Source organism: Dromaius novaehollandiae, chromosome 1, assembly GCF_036370855.1.
Source record: "Dromaius novaehollandiae isolate bDroNov1 chromosome 1, bDroNov1.hap1, whole genome shotgun sequence".
In the NCBI taxonomy this organism is placed as follows: domain Eukaryota; kingdom Metazoa; phylum Chordata; class Aves; order Casuariiformes; family Dromaiidae; genus Dromaius; species Dromaius novaehollandiae.
In genome coordinates this window covers 53565427-53583179 of record NC_088098.1, presented here as the reverse complement: position 1 = coordinate 53583179, position 17753 = coordinate 53565427, and the positions used below count along the sequence as shown (strand labels likewise).

Here is a 17753-nt window from a genome sequence, read left to right as displayed (position 1 = left end):
CCACACGGGCGGTAATGGCAGGGGCTGCCTAGGAGCGGGACTCGGGTTCGCCAGGGAGCAAGCCGTTCCCTTCCTCCTCTTTAGTTAAGGCGAATTTCAATGGAACAGTCTAGTTTATCCGCCCCCGCGCTGAGGGCTGGCGCTACCACGCTGGGAAGGGAGGGATGTCCTCATCTGCTATTCTCTTGCTGATCCCGTTTATTTCACGAGTAAGATGCCGAGGGGGAAAAGAACTTGAGAGACTATTCCTATGGCTGCCGCTAGGTAGAGTAACTCTGACCCTGCTCGTCGTCCTCATCCCCTTTTCCCAATGCGAGACCGCCAGCGCGCCCCCCGCCAGGTGGTACGGCCCGTGCCCCTCCCGCCCCCGCCCCGCTGGCGGACCGTGCCGTTCGGCGGGCGGGGGGATAGAGGAGGGATGCGCCTGCGCAGAGGCGAGGCGGGGCGGGGGAGGCGCGAGAGAAGGGGGCGCCGAGCAGTTGGGTGCAGGTGAGGGGCGCGCGCGCGCCAACGGGGCGGGGAGGAGGAAGGGAGAGATGCGGGGTGCGTCGGCCTCGCTTCAGATTTAAAGCGGAGGCGGGGAGAGAGAGCGGGGTTGGTGTTAGGGCTTTGCGCCGTTTCCCCCCTTCCCGAAGCGTTCGCGCGGCGCGCGGTCACGTGGCGCGGTAGGTGCGAGGGGCGTCGCGTGCTGGTGGCGGGAGAGGCGCGGGCCTGTCATGGCCGGGCCGGGCGGGGCCCCGAGCGGGCGGGGGCGGGGCGCTGCGTTTCCGCCCGGTGCCCGCTTTTAGGTGTAAAGCGGGTAAAAGAACAGAATTGTCGGCGAATTGAACGCTTGTGGGAATGCATGGCATTTTATAAAGTGGTCACTGAAAATTCATGGCTATTTTTTTCATTAGAGGAAACTGCTAGAGAGGACCAGAGGTATTAAAGGAGGTGTGAGGTATTAAAAGAGTACATCCCGTCTCTTGAAAGAGCCCATTAATTTCTTTTAAAGTAGTGACTTAAAGAATTGGTGTCACCTAATTATTTTCAAAGGTACGATGTTTTTAAGAAGAAGTAGTGATTAAAAACTATAAATATCAGAATCTTAAAATCCTGGTAATTCTAAAGGTAATTACTGGGTTATATTTCTGTTTAAGACCTAACACGTCTAATCCTTGCATTTTCTTTGTGTTTGGAAAGCAGAATAAAGCAGTCAGAAGTACCACTTAAACTCAAAAAGTAGAACAGAATGCCTCTCTTTGGTAACACTTTTAGTCCAAAGAAAACACCACCCAGAAAATCAGCTTCTCTCTCCAACTTGCACTTGGTAAGTTCTGGGGCCCATGGCTTGGCTATTAAGTAGTCAGTGACCAGGAATGGGTGGCTTGTGCTAAGAATGTTGCATTATAATCCCTGTAAGACACCCTCCTCTTGGATGCTCCTGCCTCTAGCTCTTTCCTCCTGTGGTACAGGATCCATTTCTGATCACTGGTGACCAGATACCAAAATAAAAATGGAATGGCTCGGAGTAGTATGCATCACCCCCACCACTGTCCAGAATTACTTTCCCTGAAGCTTGTAACTAATGGTTCTAATCTAGATCCAGGGAGAGCGTTTCCAGCAGGTCAAGGGAGGTGATTCTTCCTCTCTGCTCAGCATGGGTGAGGCTGCATCTAGAGTGCTGTGTCTAGTTGTGGGCTCCCCAGTACAAGAGAGACATGGACTTAGCAAGATCAAGTGCAGCAAAGGGCCATAAAGATGATTAAGGGACTGGAGCATCTGCCATATGAGAAGAAGCTGAGAGCTGGAGCTGTTCAGCCTGGAGAAGAGAAATCTCTGGGGATGTCATTGATATATATATATATATGTATATGTATATAAATATGTGATCAGAGTGTGGAAGGAAGGCAGAGCCGGACTCTTCTCAGTGGTGCCCAGTGACAGGATGAGAGGCGATGGACACAAACTGAAGCACAGGAAATTCTGTTGGAACATAAGAAAACACTTTTTTACTGTGATGGTGGTTGAACACTGGAACAGATTGCCCACAGAGATTTTGGAGTCTCCATCCTTGGAGATATTCAAAACCCAAAGGATGCAGTCCTGGGCAGCCTGACCCTGCTTGAACAGGGGGGTTGGACTATATGTTCTCCAGAGGTCCCTTCCAACCTCACCTATTCTGTGATGTCTTTTCTAGCTTTTGCTACTAATAGGAGTACAGAGTGGACCATAAAGAGTGAACACATTCTGCTTTCAATCCTTAGGTGGTATCTTGGGTGAGAGGAAATACAGGCATGGTAGTGAGAGGAGAGGCTCTTCTACTGCAGTAGTATATGACTATAAATATGATTTCAAACTTCTGGGACAGTTACACTAGCAACTTCCATTGGAATGCCAGTCACTGTAAGAGATAAGAGAGTATGGTAGTGGTTTTGCATTCCTGTGAAAATCTAAGTTGGATCTTCTCCCTGCAGCTGGATAGATCAACCCGTGAGATTGAGCTGGGCCTGGAGTATGGCATCCCCAGCATGAACCTTGCTGGCCAGAGCCTGAAGTTTGAAAATGGCCAGTGGGTAGCAGGTAGAATGAAGCTCTGCTTGGTTTGATCTGAAATAGTTACGGTTGGTTGATAACCCTAATTTTGATCTCTTTTCTTTCCTCTAGAGTCAGGAAGCTTCACTGGGGATCGCAGGGAAATGCAGCGCTTGTGCAAACGAAACCAGCAGTTAGAAGAAGAAAACAACCTCCTTCGACTGAAAGTGGAAATTCTGCTGGACATGGTGAGTCTCTGTTGAACTTTTGCCTGCCCATGGCAATGGAAATGCCTGAGTGAAGAGTTCTGGGACCACCAAAGGCAGCGGTTCTCATTGCAGGGTGTGCACTCCACTCTTTCTGCTTTATCCTATTATGCAAGAGAACTTTAATGGTAAAGTGACTGTGAGAGTCAAGTCTGATCTCATCTGCTTCCTCTGCAAGAAGAGAGGAAGGTTTCTCTAGCAGAAGAGCTTGACTTCAGTGGAGACTGGAGTGGGATTAGATGGAAGCCCCAACAAGTGGCATGTTTCCTCTTTCCCTTTCTGCATTGAGTATAGCCACCTTCCTGCCACTGTGGCTTCTGCCTTTTGAAACCAAGTTACAGTCACCTTTTCTGGTCATAGAAGATTAAGGCCCCAGGACCCTCCTTTTGGCATGACCTAGGGCCTTTCATCTGTATGTAAACCTTTGGGTGAAAGAATTCCCAAACCCTATATAAACTGAAATTCAACCCTACACAGAGATCACAGCTTTCACACTTGAAATCTGGAGACTTCTTCAGTGAAATAGAATCATTGCTCAAGTATTGAGTGGGTTAGCTTTTATGTCAGTCTGAACAAATATTTATTCTTTCGTCATTTTTCTTCCTTTATTCTGTGTTTTTAAACTGGAAAGATGCTTTTGTGCTTTTTGTGCTTTTCTGCACTAAGAAAATCTGGCTTTCTAGGCTATCGCAATTAAGTGTGAAATTCATTTCCCTCTCACTAAAATGGGACCAGATGCTCACAAGGGCGCTGTTTTGTGGCTGTAAATCTCAGTGACATCTCTGGAAAGATAGTACTGTGAAATCCAAGGTGTCATTGAAAAAGCTTCTGAGATGCAGATTGCTTGTTATGTTCTACTACAATGAGATGAGGTGCTTCTGCAGAGAGAAAGCAGTCTCTGTGATACCACTAACATGCTTTCATATCCTGCCGCAGGAAAGGCATGGGACAGATTACAGCCTTGCTGATCTGATATTAACCCCACAAATACAATATAAGGTTATTATATGTTGTTATATATATATAGAGAGGGATGTATATATATTCCTCAACCTTATATAATAAGGTTGAGGGAGTAGCTTGTTCTTGTCATTGTTCCTGTGCATTGCAGCTCTCTGAGACCACAGCTGAGTCCCACCTGATGGAGAAAGAGCTGGAGGAACTGAAGAATCACAGCCGGAGGAGGAAGTGAGTTGCTGGGAGAAGAACATATGGCTAGAGGATGAGAGAACAAGGAAGCTGACTTTGCATCTTTGTTGCCCCTGTATGCAGGATTCCTTGGACAACTCAGTTGTGTTGGTACTATATATAATATATAGTTGTACTATATGTAGTTGTGTTGGTACTATATATGTGTATATAGAAAGAGTTGGTACTATAAATATATAGTTACTTTGTTCCACAGGAAAATGAATAACATAGATACCTACAGTATCGTGTGGTATTGCACCTACTACAGGACCGATGTTTCAACAACGCAGTAAATTATGCCACGACACTATTAATGAGCACTCATATTTTTCTCAGAGCAGTTTACTGTGTACCTTACTACATTTTTTCAGCAGTCTAATTGTAGGTACTGTATTTTCTAAGAAGAACCTGACAAAACACTCCCTTCCCTGTGAACAGTGGGATATACGTGAACAGATGACAGAGCAGATTCACACTTAAGTGATTGCAGTTAGTGACTTGGAGTTGCAACTCCTGTGTGAAAGACCCATGCTATCACCCTCAGTCCCAGAAGGTCTGGATTGATTGCTTCCTGGCTTCTGCGTTTTAAAATACAGTAAACTCTCCCCCCTACCCCAAAGGACAATCTTTCTTTCTTGATATTTTTGTGTGTTTTGGTACAAACTGTTGGTTTTGCTTCTTGCCTTTGGCAAGCGGGATTCTGAAATTGCCTGTTCTCGAGGGTATTTGATACTTTATGTAAAAAAGTTACGTTAAAAAATACGGGTGTTTTACTACGCTGCCAGGGGCGTTTGTCACGTTTTCTGTGAAGCGAAGGGCCGCGCCGGGCGCCGGGTTCCCCTGCCGGGGCGGCGCCTAGACGCCGGGTGTCGCCGGGGCCGGGTAGCCCCGGGCCGCGCAGCGCCCTCCCGGCCGGCAGGAGCCGCTGCCCTCCCCCCCCACCGGGCGCGGGAGCACCGCCCCTTCCGGTGCCACTCGGACCGCACTTCCGGTGCGGCCGCCTGCACCCCTCTTTTCCCCTTCCCCGCCCCGTGCTGGTGGTCATGGCTGCTGCTGCGTCCCTGTCCCCCGAGGAGCTGCTGCCCAAGGGCGGCTCGGGCAAGGCCGAGGAGCTGGAGGACGAGCTGGAGGAGGAGGAGGACGACGAGGAGGTAGCGAGGCCGGGCCGGAGGGGAGGGAGGGCGGGCGGGGTGACCCCGGCGGGCCGGGCCGGGCCGGGCCGGGCCTGGCCTGGCCTGGCCTGGCCTGGCCTGACGCGGTGCCGCGTTGCCCCGCAGCTGGACGAGACGCTGGCGGAGCGGCTGTGGGGGCTCACGGAGATGTTCCCGGAGAGCGTCCGCTCGGCGGCCGGAGCCACCTTCGACCTCTCGGTGTCGGTAGCGCAGAAGATGTACAGGTGAGGGGGGCGGGGGCGGCTGCGGGCGGGGCTGCCCCGGCGGAGGGTCCCGGCGCGGCCAGGGGAGCGGGGCGGCTCGGTCGCCGCCTCCTGCCGCTCTGTTCCTGTTAGCGCGGCGCGGGGTGAGCGGGAAGGGCAGCGGCCGCCGTGCTCGTGCTGCTGTGAAGCCAGATGGGGCGTCGAGGGTGGAGTTGTGGGCGGCCCAGCCCGAGATTTGGGAATGCGGTTAGGAGAAGGCTCCTGTCTAAAGTGCGGAAAGGGGAAAAGGAGGGAGTCTGGCCCGCAAAAGGGCCAGCAGAGAAACTGAAACTTCTTTCTAGTGTGCTTTTTCCTCCTTAGGTTCTCTAGGGCAGCTCTGTGGATTGGGACCACCTCCTTCATGATTCTGGTTCTTCCTGTCGTATTTGAAACTGAAAAGCTGCAGATGGAGCAACAGCAGCAGCTGCAGCAACGACAGGTGAGGCTAAAACACCAGAGCACTCTTTAATTGCAGTTCAAGTCAATATTCTGGTTACCTGTATGTCCTTGTAGTTATCCAGTGTTGATGAAGCTTTGGGAACAGAAAACCAAAAAGAGTGTGACTTGTTTTGTGTTGCAATCCCATTCATCCCACTAGATGTTCTGATTGGTTCCTTCACTATACTGGAGAAAACGAAAGTCTGTTTTATAGCTAATAACAGTCCACAGAGGAAAGCATAAATTCAGATGGCCAAAGGAAGGAGAGTTCCTGCTGTTGCCAGGAGGAGGTTCATCCAGAACAAATGGAAATAGAGCCCTTGTGTGCTTCCTATGCCTTTTTTTTTCTTTTTCCTTTCCTGTGTCTCCTCTGCTGCAGCTCCACGCAAGGGGCGTATTTGTCTATTCTACCATTTGCTTGGATGACCAGTTCACACTTGTGCTGGAGCTACCTGAAAAATAAACTAAAAAAAAAATGAGGTAGAGGCAAAAGGGGCTGGAGTGGGAGAGACCATCTTGCTGATTCACTGCGATAGACTATCTGCAAACTCCATCGAACACAAATTGCTTTTACTTAGTCTAAGTAGATGGTGGAGACCACGTACTGGCCTGGTACAGCCTGTAGGCAATGTCCAAATACACCTGTTTTGCATTTGGTGTGTTCAAGCATTGAGCTGTTAGCTCTCATTGCAGAGAAGGAAGTGATATTGCTAAATGCTATTCATAACTTTGTTATATTTGTCATTTATTTAATCCCTGTAGCGGCGTACTTTGTATTTGCAGCTCTCTGACTAACTTTGGGAGTGGGAGGGCAGCAAGCGCAGTCGTTGTTTATCTTTGTAGCTCCTTGACTGACTTGACTTTTTTTCTTACAGATTCTATTAGGGCCCAACACAGGGCTGTCTGGGGGAATGCCAGGGGCCCTGCCTCCATTTCCTGGAAAAATCTAATTTCAGAAGCTGCACTGGATTTGTATCATGTGGGAAGACCTTGAGATTATGATATATTGAACTGTTGATTTGTTGGGCCAGGGCATTTTTATTTGTTTTTATTTTTGGCTGTACTTTGGGACATTGACCTATTCATAATGTAGAGGGAAGTCCCCTCTCTGGACCTGATGATGGCTCCTGTTTGCATTCTTCCCCTGTATAAGTCATGAGTCTTTTCTTTTATTTGATCAGTATGCCATAAGCTGTTACAAAGACTTGAAATCACAGAGTTCCTTTTCTGGACTCCTATCTACCCAAAAAAAACCTATCCTGGGGCGCAAGTCAGGCTTCAGAAGTCATCAATCAAAAGAAAATCCTTTCTGGCTAACACAAAACTTACGGACATCAGTGATAGAACAAGGAGTGAGGTTTCTCAGCAGAGGAAGCAAAGGAGGAAGAAAGGTTGCAGGTATCTCTGCCTGTGGAGAGAGTTCTCTGGGAAGACTTGTGTGCAAATACATTCACTGCAATTTTTTTTGTGTGTGTGTGTGAGTACCAAGGGAGCAGCAGACTGGCTTAAAGATGATCACATCTATGCTGATCCTTTACCTATTTTTTTTTTGTATTGAATATTAAATAAATTCAACCCAAACAGTGTGGTTTTAATAGATGTCCTTTAGAGAGGTTCAGCTCCTTCCTTGTGTGTTAGTGCAATCCTGGAAAGTGAAAGAGCTGCTAAAGCTTTGCTAGTAGATGCCCTTCAGTCTTACATGTATCTGGGCTAGGGGGTGGGTGTAGAAGGACCTAATACTACTTTATGACTTTCAGATGGCTGAAAAGCCCTGGATGACTTAAGGGAGTTTATGGTAGCAACAGAGAATTCTGGCACCCCTTTAATGATTCTTCCTCACTATCAGTGACCAAGTTGCAGGGTTCAGAAAGGTTTCAGTTTTATAACCAAAGAAAAAAATTTATTTTTCCTTTACATACTTTGTTACAGGACAATTCAGTTGAACATACAGAAGTGATAGGACATTTATATGGAAACTTTTTTCCATTTTTAATATTTGGTTAAACAAAATACATCTCTGTAAACAAACCCAGACAAGGCTCTAACAAAACCAAACAAGCAAGAAAACAAACATGGGCTTCCCCACTCCCAAGCAGTGGGACTGGACTGTTTTGCCCACCCCCTCTGTCACTGCAGCCTTGCTTCCCAGCAGGATGTGATCATACAGTTTCCCTTTACCTGAGCAGCTGGATCACAGTTATTTTCTCCCTGCAGGAAAGGTGCTGACATACAAGGAGAGGAAAGTAGCCCCAAAATATTTTAAAACATATTTGCATATTGTGCACTGATCCATTGGCTTGCAGTTTTCATGCAAACAGGGTTTCTCCAAAGTGCGCTTTTAATCAACATAGAAAAATGTTGCTGTTGAGATTCATTTTTCTCCTTCCCCTCTTGAAGAAATGGCTTCAAGTCATGAGCAGAATGCCTACAGACTTTGCATTCTGCTTGTAGAGTGTTTAAAAATTTTGCCAGCTGGTATTGGTCATTGGAATGTGTTAAGAAATAGGACTTTTTATAGAAACGTTAGGTTTTAAAAACCTAAGAGCCATTTGCCCTTGTCTTCTGGAGGTTGTGCTCGAAAGAGTGCAAAATGGTGCTTGCAGGATGCCCAGAAGTCAGCATACACCATCACTGTCCCTTTGTCACATGGCCTGTTTTCTGTTAGGGTCTGATTTTGGTGGTCTCTCATTCAGCTTCAAACACCTGTTCACACTTTGCTGAGCTTTCAAGATAACTGAGAAAAAGTAGTTAAAGCCCACCACCCTCCTTTCAATAGCTCAAAGATCAGTAATGAGAGTTTCACACACACTGGAGCAGGATCCTTCAGCTCCATCACTTTTCAGATATTACCATATAAAAGAGAAGACATCAGATATGTAAGGGAGGGAACAAACAGCCAGGAAGCACTAAACACATGAATTCCATTCTAACTTCAGCATTTCCTCATTCTGCTGTGGAAGGAATAACTGAACTAAAGATACCCAGGTTACAGGGAAACAACCAATGGAGATTCCTGTTGCAGTCTCCCTGTCTAGTCACTTTTCCCTGCAGGAAGGAGGAAAAAGTGATTCAGCCATTAATGGAATGTTTGTCAGTCAACACTAAGAACTTGGTTCAGCTACCATGCCAGAGTGTCTCTAACACCTGAAGATTCAGGTTGGACCCTGTGCATCTCTGACATTAGCCGCTAGTAACTATAAAAAGGGAGAAATTGCCCATTATAAAGGCTTCCATCCTCAGCTGATTTTTCTTCAGAACTTTAGCCCATTAGCAGAAGGGCTTCCTTTTGGAATGTTTTGTGTGACATTAGCAACTGTGGGCTAGATTTCTGGCAAGAGGGGAATAGAAGGGAATGATTTCCTCTTAAATCCCACCCCGTTTTATTCCTCTCTCCAAGCAACCCCTAAACTATCGGGTGACCATGCAGAAAACCAAAATAGCATCAGATGTTAAAAAGAAAACACCCAACACTGCACAAAGAAGCCCAAACAGACTACAGCCTCTCTCACTTTAGAAACTTGATATTCCTCAATTAGCCTGTGCTTACTGTTTCCACATTGCATTCACCAGCCACATATTGCCAAACAACCACTCAGTTACGTACATAAATCCCTGGAGACATTCTGGAAGAATCCTCCAGCTACCCAAAGAATTTCTTGAAAGATGACACTGTTTTTGTTACTGTCTTCAAATTCCTGGCACAAACCATCCCAAAGAAGCAGAGGGTTGTGCTGAGCACCGTACTATTCCTAGTGTTTGAGAATGTCCTGAGAGACCCTTACAAATTGCAAATGTCTTCACAACTACAGTTTTGGAGGGAGAGACTTGTGAAGACAAGGCAGGGTGCTTGGCCCTGCTCCTCCCCTAGACACATTCCAGCCAGAGCAGCTCATGTGAGCTCCGGAGGGAGCAGCGTCCAACCACACGCAGCCTTGAAAGGCATGGGGAAGGGGAGACCAGCAAGTTCCAGACACCTTTGCCTCAAAGCCCAGTTTTGAGGAGCATGCTGCATTGTAGTTAGCTTAAGAGCACGCAGCTCATTTGCCTCTGCAATTAAAGTGATTGGCTTCCAGTTTCCTCCATTCTGCCTTTAATTCTTCCCTCCCCCCCACCTCCCCCAATATCCTATGTCACTGCCCTATTGCACCAAGAAGAAAGAAAAGAGCCCAACAAAAGCCAGTTCCAGAAGAGAAGACTGGGGGCACCCATTATCCAGGTTACAGGATGTCAGGAGTCTGGTAAGGGGGAAGAGCTGTAGTGAGAGGACAGAGTTGGTCCAGGTCACACGTCAGCTCTCCAGCTCTGATGTGCTTCCACCTCCTCTGGCACCACCAGCAGAAGTTCACAGTTCTTTCCTCTCAGCTGGTGTTTCAAAAATTTCCTAAGGGAATGAGAAACAGAAACAAGCACTATTAAATGTAGAGCTTTGTTGTCTTCTACAACAAATAAAAAAAAAAAAAAAAGAGTCAACTTTTCAAGGCTCATGTTTACTAACTATGCAAACACGACAAGAAATGGCAGAGAACCCCCACACACTGTCTTAGTTCTTTTCGGACAATAAACACGCATTAAACTCTCCAATGGACCCAAAACACTTCCAACTAGCAAGTTATTGCAAAATGAGGTGGACATGATCTTAACCTCCTTAACTGAGAGAAAATTATATAGATGTCACTTTCCAGTTTTTCAAGGACATTTTGTTCCTTTGAGGTGACAAAAATAGAACAGAATTTAGAAGCTCAGTTTCTTCAGGTCTCCAAGTTAAAGAGCCCACTGCATTTCAAAATAATTTTAACCAATCTGGAACACTTGTGAGAAAAACATCATCATTTAGATGTTCTTATCACAGACAGCAGCAGCAGCACGTGACCTGGGATTTGAATTGGTTCTGCAGTGCCTCTTTGCCTGTAAGCCTTTTCCAATAGCAAACTTGGATTATCTTCAATAATTATGAAAGTCAAATCTAAATTTTCTCCAGTATCTTTCCACCCAGATTTCTAAAATTCTCTACAAAGAAAGTCTGTCTTTATTGCTGAAAAGCAGTGCACCCAGTATAAGATCCATCAACAGCTATGCAGATCAAAGAACTGTATTACTTTATCCCAGAAGTTCACAACAGGGTTACATTCACTTTGCCAAGACTTTAACAGCACAATAGGCTCTGCAAATATTGCTCATGTGCAACCTCTATATTAGAACAAGTCTGTCTGAGACAGCAAAGCTGCTAGTGTACTTTAGAAGGAGATGGGACGAAGTTAAACAACAACTAGGAGTAGGTTAGCTTTTACAATCAAAGCAAGTTACATCAGCAATCCTCTGTTAAGATTGAAGGAGAAAGTGAAGTCAAGCAAGAAGTGCAATGTACACTTGTATAGGCAAATGATTCCTAGCAAGCAGTTTTTACTGCTGTCAAGAATAAAGCTGCACTTTTAATTTTGAAGGATTTCTATTGGGAATGAACACATCCCTACCAAAGAGGCAAAGGCTTGCTGGTAATCTCACATTTGACAGTGAGAAGCAGCTCATCTAGTTGCAGCTGTCACTCACTAATATCAGACTTAGCCTCTACATTCATTGCTAGTGATAGAGCCAGCCATGTAAAAGTCAGGCTCTGCTGAGCTCGCTGAGAATGCTACTGGATAAAGCATTTCCCTAGCTTCACACAAAAGGAGCATAAGCCTAAGTGGAGGCACAAGAATCTTACTACTCTCATTATCTTTGCTATCAGAAATCAACCATAAAAGTTTCAAGCACTAGCTGTTTAAGGACAGATTCTCCACCTCTAAATAGGGAAGGATTTGAGGAAGGCTAGGATAAAAAGAAAAAAAAGAAAAGAAAGAAATCTACCTGAGCTCACTTTCACCTCCAATCCACTCGGGCACCTTGAGTTTGGAGTCGAGGTTGTAGTAGGTGCCTCCCACCTCCCGGACACAGATCCAGTGCTGTCGCTTGAGGGGGAGCTTCAAGGGACCCCAGCAAAGGCTGGAGGGCAGATTCATGATGAAGCCCATCACGTTAGACAGGGCAATGACATTAACATCTCTGAAAGAGCAGAGAAAACAGACAACGGTAAGATTATATTTTGGTACTTTAACAGCATCTCTTACTTGTTTTATGAACAGCATCTCCAGAACTACCCAGATGCACCATTTCTCAATACCTGCGCTTGTCCCACCAAACCGCTTCATAGCCTTTGGTCTGAAGCGCTGCCATGATTACGTTCACGTCATAGTTGCCATTTCCCAGCATGCTCTTCTTGTGTGGTGTCACCATGGTGTTGGGAGACAGCCTGAGAACAGAACAAGAGACTGCTGCAGCACGTGTCAGTGGAACCTGTACTCCAATTTCATCTCCCTGTCAGTTCCAAAGTTAGAAGGGGCTAGTTGCTGTATCAATAACTTAGAGCCTGTTTTCTGTTTTTCTTTAAAACATGAACTATTCCATTTCCCCCTTATCCCTCAGGCAAAGAGGCTGAAAGGGCTAAATAATGCATTAAGAACAACTTTGAAGTATGAAACTTCCAAAGATCTTAGCTTTGATGTGAAAAAGACTGCAAAACAGAAAGCTTTTTTCCTCTGGAACTGGTGCTTCTGAATTGATGATTCAACTATTTTTTCCTCAATTCATGGTTGCAGTAAATGCCAGTTTGCCATTCAGAATAACAGATATTTGAAGGGTTTAAATAGTATCAGTCTTCAAGACTCGATGGGATCATGAAAGCCAGCGTAGCCTGGCTGCAGAAAAAACTCAGTGCTCTCCCCCCGCCACCAACCTTCATAAACAAAACAAGTATTAAGACACAGCTTTCTAAAGCACTGCCATTGCTATAAAATAATAAAATCCATTGCTATAAGTAACTTAACAGCTAACCTCATTGTAAACAAATCTTCTAAGCTTTTATTCAGAAGCTTGCCTGGACAGCATTTGCATTACTATAGTATCTAAAAATCCAGAATCACAATCTATCCAGTTACATTCAAAAATAAAAGATGCAGTTGTTGCACAAATGTGGATAATGGATGCAAGACATAATACAGACACACAGCAAAAACTTAAGTCATTTGTATTGTTTCACATTTTTCCCAAGAATTTTTTTAAGGAGGGGAAAAGAAGAAGGGGTGAGTTATTGGGGGGGGCAGGAGACAAATGGGCTTCAACAGCTAGAAGAACAAGCATAGAAGGAAACTGGGAGGGCAAAACAGCAATGTCATGCAATGTCAAACTGAAGAAAGCCAATCTTGAGATCACTTCTATTGAGATGCATTGCTCTTTTGATTGGCAAGGGCTCCATTAGCTCTGCTGGCACAAAGTTAAGATGTTTCATGTCACTCAGACATCCACGTTTCACCTGCCTCTCCCTCATGTTAGCTCTGTCCCTCAAAACTCCTGATGTTCCTGCATGCTATTTGCTTGGCCTTTAACAAATTGCACATTCTGCTGGCAAGTTTTGTTCAGTGAAAATACCTCAGCCCTTCTGCATTCCTCCCCTGACAGAATAAGGCATTTGACAAATGTCACAGTGCTTCCACTATCTCCATAAAGCAAGATCACTCAACTCCAACTAGTTCCTCAAGAACATTGCCTCAAACTATTAACTCTCGAGTGCTGAAGAGCTACAACAAAAGTTTTCTAATTAACAAAGCCCTCGGGGTTGCACAAGCACCCTCTTGTGGCCCAGTTTTCCAGAGAAAAGCTTATCTGAGAGCTGAAAGAATGCATTTATCTTTGTTCTTTGCCATAGCTTTTAGAGCCCCAGAGCCATTGAAATGCAGCAAAGAAACCAGCAGAGGCAATAAACTCAAAGAGCTGTTACTTGTGAGCAAACTTTCATCAAGAATTGCCTCAACACATTTATACTTGCAGACACCTAAATAAAATGCACAATCACCGAGAACAGTTGGAGGGATTCTGACCACACAAGGAACTAAGTTGCCTTCCCAAAATTAATTTCATATCTAGAGACTAAACTGAGAAAGTAAGATTGACAAGTTAGACAAAATCTCAGATAGTAACCCTACTGAAGAAACTTTTGTCAGCACATTGCCTTAATGGAACGAGCTCTGACATTCCAATATACAGTTGCCTTGCCCAATTAGGTCTCAATACACAGACTCAAGTAAAGTGAAGAGATTTTGTTTGCACATTCCCAATGATGCATACAGTTGAAAAGAAACAATTTTGCTTCCTGGAAAAATAGCCAAAGGAACATCAAAAAGATATTTCTTGTATTAGACAGAGGAAGGAAGAAAGGCAGAGCTATAAAATCAGAAGAGAGTTTGGACAAAGTTTTGGCATACATGATGATGATGATCAGACTACACTGGCATTATGCACTAGGTTGCAGTGAAGAGGAAATTAATGATTAAGCAATGTAATTCAATTATTCAAGGGACATGGTCAAAGTTACAGAAAGCTTAAACTTATTTGTGATTCTACTACCTGCTCAACACCAAGTTTATATCACACCTCCCAACGCTTCTGTAGCTTACTAAAAAATATTCATCAATCCTTTATCAAATTTATCAACACAGAGAACAAGACTAAAGACAGGAGAGACATATGGAAAATGACATATAAAGGGTAGCTAAGTCCACCCTAATCAAAAGCAAGTCAAAGAACTAAATACAAGACATAATTTAAGATAGGTGCAATGGATGCAAAGGTAATGCAAATTTTCTATCCATAGTTTATAGTTCATCCTTTTCTGAGAGAAACTTCTATATTGCTTTCAATACTCCTGCAGGTTGAATAAATTCATATATCTTGATCTGAATATTAATATGGAACAATAACCAGCCTGGAATGAAAGACAAGTTCTTCCTTCTAAGATAAGAGGTCTGACAAGGTTAACATCCCAACCTTTTCTGAGAACTTTCACTTCAAAGTTGCAAATTAATTCTGTCTCACCAAACCAAATGAAAGCCAACTGATTAGACCATCACACTATTTCTGCCACATGAACTGACTTTGTTTGCTTGAGGCCAATAGAAATCTATCTGTGATTAAGTTACTGACAACTGCTACTCTGGAACAAAACCATAGAGTATTTACATTGGACACAGTGTTTTGAGACTGCTGTGGGCCAGCGCCTCTGCAAGAACAGGAATTTGATTAACACTACTGTAAACAGCGTTTCAATCTGTTATTTGAGGCTGTCCATCACCACATTTCTTTTGCCAAAGAAAGGAAAGCATGTACTTGATGAGTCAAGCACCACTTCCATAAATCCACTGATTTTCAGGACAGCAGTTAGAAGCAAACAGCTTCCAAGTCATCAATACAGAACAGCGTGACTGCACTGTCCAACAGCATCTGTTAATACTGCAAACTTTGATCGATGGCAGAACAATACGCTGTCAAATGCCGGTAATGCCAGAAATGTGTATTCAAGTCTAACTTATGTGATAATTATAATATCTGTGCATTGAGAATCAGAGGAGACTCCATTTCCTGTTTGATTACTTTGCTTCAGCAATGAAGGGTCATGAGAATTTTCAAAGGCATATTCAGGAGAATTTCCACAGAAGCATAGAAACAGCTTAGCAGAATATAAACTAAGAATATTCTACTGACTACATTAGATCATTTATATTTAACTCAGTAAAACAAAAAAATGTTTTTGGAAATTTCTAACAATGCCACAGAAAACAGGGAGCTAGCTACTGAAATTAAATCCAGTTTGCCAGAGCACACAGGATCTCACTACATGAAAAACATAATACTTTAAGAACTTCACTTAATTACTTGAGTAAGGAGCCACTCACTTGGCAGAGCTTCTAATTTCCTGCAACTTAGAAGTGTTGTAGTACTACATCAAGAAGTTTTATGATGACCCATTTGTCATTCCTGCCACCTTAACTCTCTCAAGCCAATACCAAGATACATTATTAATATTAAAATAACATACCTACATCAGGCAGGGGCAAAAACGTGGAAGCCAGGTGCAAGATACATTTGGGGGGGGCGGGGCAAGAAAGCTACAGTGCTGTCACATGACAGTATATGCAATAGAGCTCTGTTATCCCAAACTGGTAGCCTGATTAATTTGAGAAACAAGTGAAAAGAACAAGGGAGAGGGCAAGGATCTCTGCACGGAAAACAATACAAAACAATAAAACCACCACACAACACATTTTAAAGACAGAATAAGAAAGAGCTACATTCAGTCCAAAGCCATGGTACACTCTGAACACCTCCGTTGCTCTACTCCTCTGCCAAAAAAAAATCTGAATACTCCCCCAAGCAATAGAGCACAAGGGGAAGCTAACATTGCCAGTGCACAGAGTATCCTACCTCTGAAAAATCTCCTGCAGGGTTTCCCTAGTGAAGGCGTTGCTGTCCTGGAAGACATTGTTGAGGGCATGGAGGGCACACAGCTCCCTACGTTGTTTCTCATGGTAAATACGTAGTGGTGGTAGCTGGGGTGGTTCTGGTGATTCTGATTTAGTCTTGTCACCTTTCCATGGCACGCAACTCATTTTCTCATAGGGTGGATGGAGAGAAGGTGGTGAGAAATGAAGGAGTCTGAAGTTTCTTCCTCCACAGTCCCAAAAGCAGCCCACTGCCCCTTTCTTTTGTAGGCTAGTGCTGCTTCCAACTCAGAAACCCTCCTCTTGTGCTTCAGTTTATTCAGTAATTGTCTCTGACGGATGGTTTTAAAAATCACAGAAAGATTTGCAACATATTTTCCCTCCCTCCTCCCATACCCCATAAAATGTAATATTTCCCTCCCATCCAACCCCCCCCCAAGAAAAAAAAATATGTATATATATCTCAAAAGATATGAATCCCCTTAGTCTCAAGGTACCAGCTGGAATTTGTCGCATCGTTCCTTTTCTTCCATCTCCTTTGGTCTATAATGCCACTAAAAAGGTATCCAGAGCAGGTTACAAAAAGAGGCCCACCCCCACAGTGCCAAAGTGGAGAAGGTGAAGCCAGCTTCTGATGCTGCCTGCAGGAGCACAGTGGCCTTAAGGATTTATCAATTGCATTCCTCCATTCCTCTGGGAATGACTGAATCCAGACAACAAGATGCCCGCAGCTTGGGAAAGGAAACTGCCTCTTGCTAGGCCACAGAAAAAAACAGGTCCAGGCTCCAGGGAAGACAATTCTTCACAAGTCACCCTGTACTTCTGACAAAGGGAAGTTTCCATTAGCAATAAAAAGAGCCAACACAAAGCCCGTCAGGGTGAGGAGAGGGCAAGCGGCAGACGAGAAAGCAATGAAATAAGCCCAAAGGCCCGCCTTATGCCTTCCTACCCCAGTCCTCCCCACCCCTCGCTTGCACAAGCACAACAACAAACCCAAGACGCAGCCGTTTGCCAAAGCTCCTGCAAAGTGCCAGCGCTCCCTGTCGGGCAGCCTCTTCCTCAGCACCCTCCCCCCTGCCAACACGCACGGTCCCGTCTCCTTCGCCCCCCCGCTTTCCCGTTTCTTACCCCGCGCCTCACACAGGAGCGGCCCCCGCTCCACCCTCGCACACACCCGCCACGCACCCCCCCCAACCCCAGGCCCGGCCCATAGGATCTCACAGAACGCTGCCAGAGCGAAGGGGAGTCGGCGGAGGGAACAGGCAGCAGAGGGAAGACGAAGGGAGCCGGCCCTTTCCCCTCAGAAGGGAGGCGGTCAGAGCCCCCTTCCCCCACAGCGGCCCAACAGCCCACCCCACCCCACCGACTCACCCTCAGCCCCGGCCTCCCCACACCAACGGCCGCCCGGGCGCCCGCGCATGCGCAGCCGCACACCGCTCGCTCCACTCTTGCACCCCCTCCTCCTTCTCCCCCCCCCCACCCCCCGCGCGGCGCGCGTGCCCCGGGGCCCGCCCCGCACGCGCCGACGTCGCGCGCGCCCGCCGCCGCGTGACGTCACCGGTGCTGCTGTCAGCGCGGCGTGCCGGGGGGGGGGGGAGGGAAGGGGGAGAGGGACTTTTT

General features: G+C 45.7%; 3 protein-coding genes across 6 annotated transcripts; 2 read left to right on the top strand and 1 right to left on the bottom strand.

The window, feature by feature from the left end:
* Positions 1 to 241: 241 nt before the first annotated feature.
* On the top strand, positions 242 to 4753 carry CBY1 (chibby 1, beta catenin antagonist). 4 transcript variants are annotated; one of them, XM_064512453.1, is made up of 6 exons: positions 346 to 489; positions 897 to 1035; positions 1186 to 1309; positions 2457 to 2562; positions 2647 to 2762; positions 3892 to 4753. In XM_064512453.1, exons 3-6 carry the CDS (start codon positions 1232 to 1234, stop codon positions 3970 to 3972), a joined length of 381 nt encoding a protein of 126 aa, XP_064368523.1. In that variant the 5' UTR covers positions 346 to 489; positions 897 to 1035; positions 1186 to 1231; the 3' UTR covers positions 3973 to 4753. The 4 variants fall into 4 exon arrangements, with proteins under 4 accessions (XP_025958479.1, XP_064368523.1, XP_025958462.1 ...); XM_026102694.2 differs by lacking the exons at positions 346 to 489; positions 897 to 1035 and adding an exon at positions 242 to 264; XM_026102677.2 differs by lacking the exon at positions 897 to 1035 and having other exon boundaries at positions 382 to 489.
* Positions 4754 to 4921: 168 nt separating this feature from the next.
* TOMM22 (translocase of outer mitochondrial membrane 22) lies at positions 4922 to 7422 on the top strand. The gene is made up of 4 exons (XM_064512441.1): positions 4922 to 5122; positions 5249 to 5367; positions 5707 to 5824; positions 6699 to 7422. Exons 1-4 carry the CDS (start codon positions 5015 to 5017, stop codon positions 6771 to 6773), a joined length of 420 nt encoding a protein of 139 aa, XP_064368511.1. The 5' UTR covers positions 4922 to 5014; the 3' UTR covers positions 6774 to 7422.
* A 273-nt stretch (positions 7423 to 7695) lies between these two features.
* Positions 7696 to 17620, bottom strand: JOSD1 (Josephin domain containing 1). The gene is made up of 6 exons (XM_026102034.2): positions 17505 to 17620; positions 16631 to 16955; positions 16117 to 16304; positions 11984 to 12112; positions 11671 to 11865; positions 7696 to 10204 (listed from the first exon to the last, which is right to left on the bottom strand). The coding sequence occupies exons 2-6, from the start codon at positions 16664 to 16666 to the stop codon at positions 10105 to 10107; spliced, it is 648 nt and encodes a 215-aa protein (XP_025957819.1). The 5' UTR covers positions 16667 to 16955; positions 17505 to 17620; the 3' UTR covers positions 7696 to 10104.
* Between the last annotated feature and the right edge of the window lie 133 nt (positions 17621 to 17753).

What these genes read in the sequence shown, in the direction of transcription:
- CBY1 (XM_026102694.2), top strand. Translation starts at nt 1,232, where the DNA reads ATGCCTCTCTTTGGTAACACTTTTAGTCCAAAGAAAACACCACCCAGA. An exon ending in CTCTCTCCAACTTGCACTTG is followed by an intron (nt 1,310 to 2,456) that starts GTAAGTTCTGGG and finishes TTCTCCCTGCAG; the next exon opens with CTGGATAGATCAACCCGTGA. An exon ending in AAATGGCCAGTGGGTAGCAG is followed by an intron (nt 2,563 to 2,646) that starts GTAGAATGAAGC and finishes TCTTTCCTCTAG; the next exon opens with AGTCAGGAAGCTTCACTGGG.
- TOMM22 (XM_064512441.1), top strand. Translation starts at nt 5,015, where the DNA reads ATGGCTGCTGCTGCGTCCCTGTCCCCCGAGGAGCTGCTGCCCAAGGGC. An exon ending in AGGAGGAGGACGACGAGGAG is followed by an intron (nt 5,123 to 5,248) that starts GTAGCGAGGCCG and finishes GTTGCCCCGCAG; the next exon opens with CTGGACGAGACGCTGGCGGA. An exon ending in AGCAGCTGCAGCAACGACAG is followed by an intron (nt 5,825 to 6,698) that starts GTGAGGCTAAAA and finishes TTTTTCTTACAG; the next exon opens with ATTCTATTAGGGCCCAACAC.
- JOSD1 (XM_026102034.2), bottom strand. Translation starts at nt 16,666, where the DNA reads ATGGAAGAAAAGGAACGATGCGACAAATTCCAGCTG. An exon ending in GATGCGACAAATTCCAGCTG is followed by an intron (nt 16,305 to 16,630) that starts GTACCTTGAGAC and finishes CCACCCTATGAG; the next exon opens with AAAATGAGTTGCGTGCCATG. An exon ending in GTTTGGTGGGACAAGCGCAG is followed by an intron (nt 11,866 to 11,983) that starts GTATTGAGAAAT and finishes CTGCTCTTTCAG; the next exon opens with AGATGTTAATGTCATTGCCC.